The sequence below is a fragment of the Chelonoidis abingdonii genome, chromosome 15, assembly GCF_003597395.2.
Source record: "Chelonoidis abingdonii isolate Lonesome George chromosome 15, CheloAbing_2.0, whole genome shotgun sequence".
NCBI lineage: Eukaryota > Metazoa > Chordata > Testudines > Testudinidae > Chelonoidis > Chelonoidis abingdonii.
In genome coordinates, this window is record NC_133783.1 from 22,718,312 (window position 1) to 22,721,913 (window position 3,602).

At 56.0% G+C, this 3,602-nt stretch overlaps 1 protein-coding gene across 1 annotated transcript in view; it reads right to left on the minus strand.

Annotated features, from left to right (window-relative positions):
- The window catches only part of TACR2 (tachykinin receptor 2), a 19,996-nt gene extending 16,644 nt beyond the window's left edge, over positions 1-3,352 (minus strand). The window contains 3 exon segments of the mRNA XM_032795201.2: positions 1,822-1,938; positions 2,610-2,827; positions 3,262-3,352. Of these exon segments, the coding sequence (XP_032651092.1) occupies positions 1,822-1,938; positions 2,610-2,827; positions 3,262-3,352 (426 nt within the window).
- Between the last annotated feature and the right edge of the window lie 250 nt (positions 3,353-3,602).

Genomic DNA, 3,602 nt, shown 5'->3' on the forward strand with positions numbered 1-3,602 from the left:
GCTAACCACTCGAATTTCAGGAAGCGTCGCACTGGCTGGTAGCTGTTCCTCAGCCACCCATAGTTCCACTTCCGCTTTGCAGCACAGTGCCTGATGGGCACGCAAATACATGCCCCCCGGTGGCGTGCGGGGTATAGGCTCACCCCTCCCTTTCGTGAAGGCCACGCAGACAACCCCCTTTGGCCCTTTTTTTGGCAGAGTGCATTGCAGCAAACGCCATACGCACAACTGACTGAGCATCACAAACGCGTATCCTGACCCGTTGTCCAACCACCTCGCATACTCGGGGTGCTGAACCTATACTGAACAAATAGCACTGCACAAGGCAGACGAGGCAGCTAATCGCTCGAGCGCGAGGACACGCGACTGACACGAGATGGACGGCAGAAATCTCATAACCGCTGGCCCAGCGTTTTCGCGAGAATATGCTATCTAACCACGGGGCATCTTCTATCCATCTGAACGCCCGCAAATTGGCGCACGGGCAAACACAGCACCAGACTGGTCGGCACCGCCACTTGTTTACGCGTCGGTGCGCGACGATTCGCAGTGGCTGCGAAACTCTTCACATGCGTAAGACGCACTTTCCTTAGAACTTCTGCTGAATGCTCTTCCTGCCTAAATAATACCACAGAGAGCAGCCCTGACAGTGGAGAAGCCCGAGGGCCAATAGCCCCTCTGGAAGCTGCAACCCAGACCAGCCTACCGGGTCAGCTCCGGGAAGTCCCAAACCATTGGAGCTGGGCAACTCTCCTGTGGGCGCCTGCACGTCGATGCCCACACGTACGCCCACACAGCCAATCATTAAGCTGCTGCTACAAGGTTTGTACTCTGGACAACGTGCAGGGTGTACTGGATGGCGTTTGCTCGCGCAATGGGTTTACCGAACCTCGTGGTGGGCGCATCAGGAACGCCTATCGCCTATCGGCGCCCACAGAACACAGGGCACCCAGTACGTGAACCCGCAAGGGTACTTTCAATGGCTGCTGCAAGCACTCGGTGGACCACAAGGGACGTCTTCACCCACCATCCCACCGTGGGATGGCCAGGAAGCGGCTTCACGACGCTCCGCGGCTTCACGAGCACTATCTGTCTTAACACGGCTGCAGCAGGACGAATTACTCCACACCCAGAAAATAACCGTTGGCGAATCTTTCAACATGCCTATATACGCTTATCCCTGCGGGGACCCGCCTACCCCCTTGATGTCATGGCTCATCGCAAGCTCCACACGGCAGCCTGCGGGACCCAGTGCGTCCAGGAGCCTGCTCTCCAACATACTCGGCGAGAAACAAACGCTCCCGAGCGTGGTCAGAATGGCATTTGGCCCGTATTAAAGCGTCGCTGCGCCGCATCCCGTTACTTCCACCGCATCAGCCCACCCTCAGCCAAACCCCAATGTCCCGCCTTGCATTCGCTGCTTCGCTGCTGTGCTCCACACATCTTTGTGCAGACTAAGGGGGAGACATATATGCGCCTCGGGGGAGGCTCTGAGGCAAATACCTGGCCGCCTGACTACTTAGCCAGCCCACGAGACCACGGGCCGAATTAGAAGACGCACACCTCGAGGCTGGCCTGCGCATCAGAGAGAGCCTTGACAACGCAGTTTCAGCCAGCGCCCAGGGTACGGGGTGACTCCTGTCTTGCTCCCCTTGATGAACCCTCCGCACTCTGACGGACTTATAGTGTAACGCACCACCCTCCATTTCACTTACAGGTTGGCGAAGGAAATAATCGCAGTGTCATCTAGAATCATTTAATTATTCACTTAAAGGAATTATGCAACCTCCTGTTAAAAAGACCATGTCGTTCTTCCCTTACCTCAGCTTCTTCCTGTACCAGCAACCCTACCCCTCCCCCTTCTCGATGTTTCTTCCTTAACAAAGGAACACCAAACAAACGCAGAGAATTTAGAACAGGTAATCCCTCGCTGCTGTGCTGTGGAAGGAGATGGGAAGGGAAAGGCCCATTAAGCCATTGTACGTAATTACACGCCTTTTCTTGACGCTCTCAGGGGGTCGGACGAGCCTACGGTCGGCCTGCAGCAAAGCCTTCCCCCCACGCCGTTCGTACACCCGCTCGGGGTGAGCGGAGATTCTGGGACGTCGCGCGCTTCCGCCGGGCAGGTGATACCACGCGGCGCGCTGCAGCGGCCTCTGCCTACTCGCCGCCTGCTCTCCTCAACAGACTCACCCAATCCCGCGTCGGCAGGATATCAGCTGCAGCAGCGACAGCAGCTGCAGCTGCTTCACCCTCTCGCTCAACGCTGGTCTTCCTGCCCTAGCCCCTTTCAGATCCGTTCACTCCGGCACCTTCTCCCTGTACCTCTTGCGTACCACAAACTCCTTCCAATCATCTGTTTAAGCCTCTCATTGCGCTGTTATCTCATAATCTCTCTGTGAACATTCTCATCTCGACGCTCCGTCTTTCGCCTCAGGCCTCACAGACACGCCTCGTGCATGCCCGCATAGGCACTCGCAGAGAACATGTGCAGGCTGCACTGGGAAGGCAAACCCCAGGGTCGATAAGTATGTGGAGACGAATCACATTTTTCACGGCAATGAACCGCTCACCTTCCTTCATCACCACTGAACACCTTTCCACCTTACCAGACGCCCACATCGTGACTCTCCATACCAACCGTCGCATTTGTATCGTCTTAAATATTCAGCTGATCTGTCCGTGACTGTGTGGCACACCACACAGAAGCAGGTCAGCGGCAGACCCGTAACATCCACCGCGTGCTCCAGGTAAGCTAACGCTTTAAACAAGTTTGCACTTCTCCGCCGGTCATCATCACCAGTGCACTCTATGTGACTGCCTTGCTCTGTTAAGAGCGCACACCTGCAAAGCCGAAACCCCCTCCTTCTCACATCCCACCAGCAGCCGCATGCGCATCCTATCATATACCTCGATCGCCTAGAGCTAGTCCGATCCACCCTCAGTTCACCCCCCGCAGCCCGCGTTGCCTGGTCAGCTGGGAAGAATCCTGCTTGCCACCAGACGCTGCAAAACCTCCGTCCGCTAATCCCCTCTCCCCACCCCGCTCTGGCCAGTAGCAAAATCCCATGTCGCCCATACACCATTACCGATCTTTCCTACAAGCGTCCAACCAGTGGAATGATACTCTCTCTCCCTGACACACTACACGCAGGAGCAGATCGCTTGTTTATGCACACCCTTCATGCCAATGCCCTCAATGCCCTGCAGGCACCAATTCTTCCGCAACAATGCATGCGCGTTCACGAAAGTATACCTTACCATGGCGGAACGGAGACAGGCTGCCTCGGCCAGCAAATGTCCTCTCATATATCAAACAGCCTCGGCTGTCAATGCGATCCACAAAAACCATTCTGTTTTACACTCCGCTGTCTGATCACAGAACTGAAGCGCACCAACTCTCTACACGGACCGTCGCTCCATCGGCTCAACCTGCTCGGGCCTTCGCGCCTGGAGCGCAGGGACTCTAATCTCTTGGCGGTCCCACAAGACTCCTGGCCTGTTGGTTTTACCCAGACTGCCGCTGTGCTATCACCACGTACTTCTTCATCCTCATCTTCCTCTCCATCTCCCCTCGGCCTTACATCCCAGACCTTGAATTC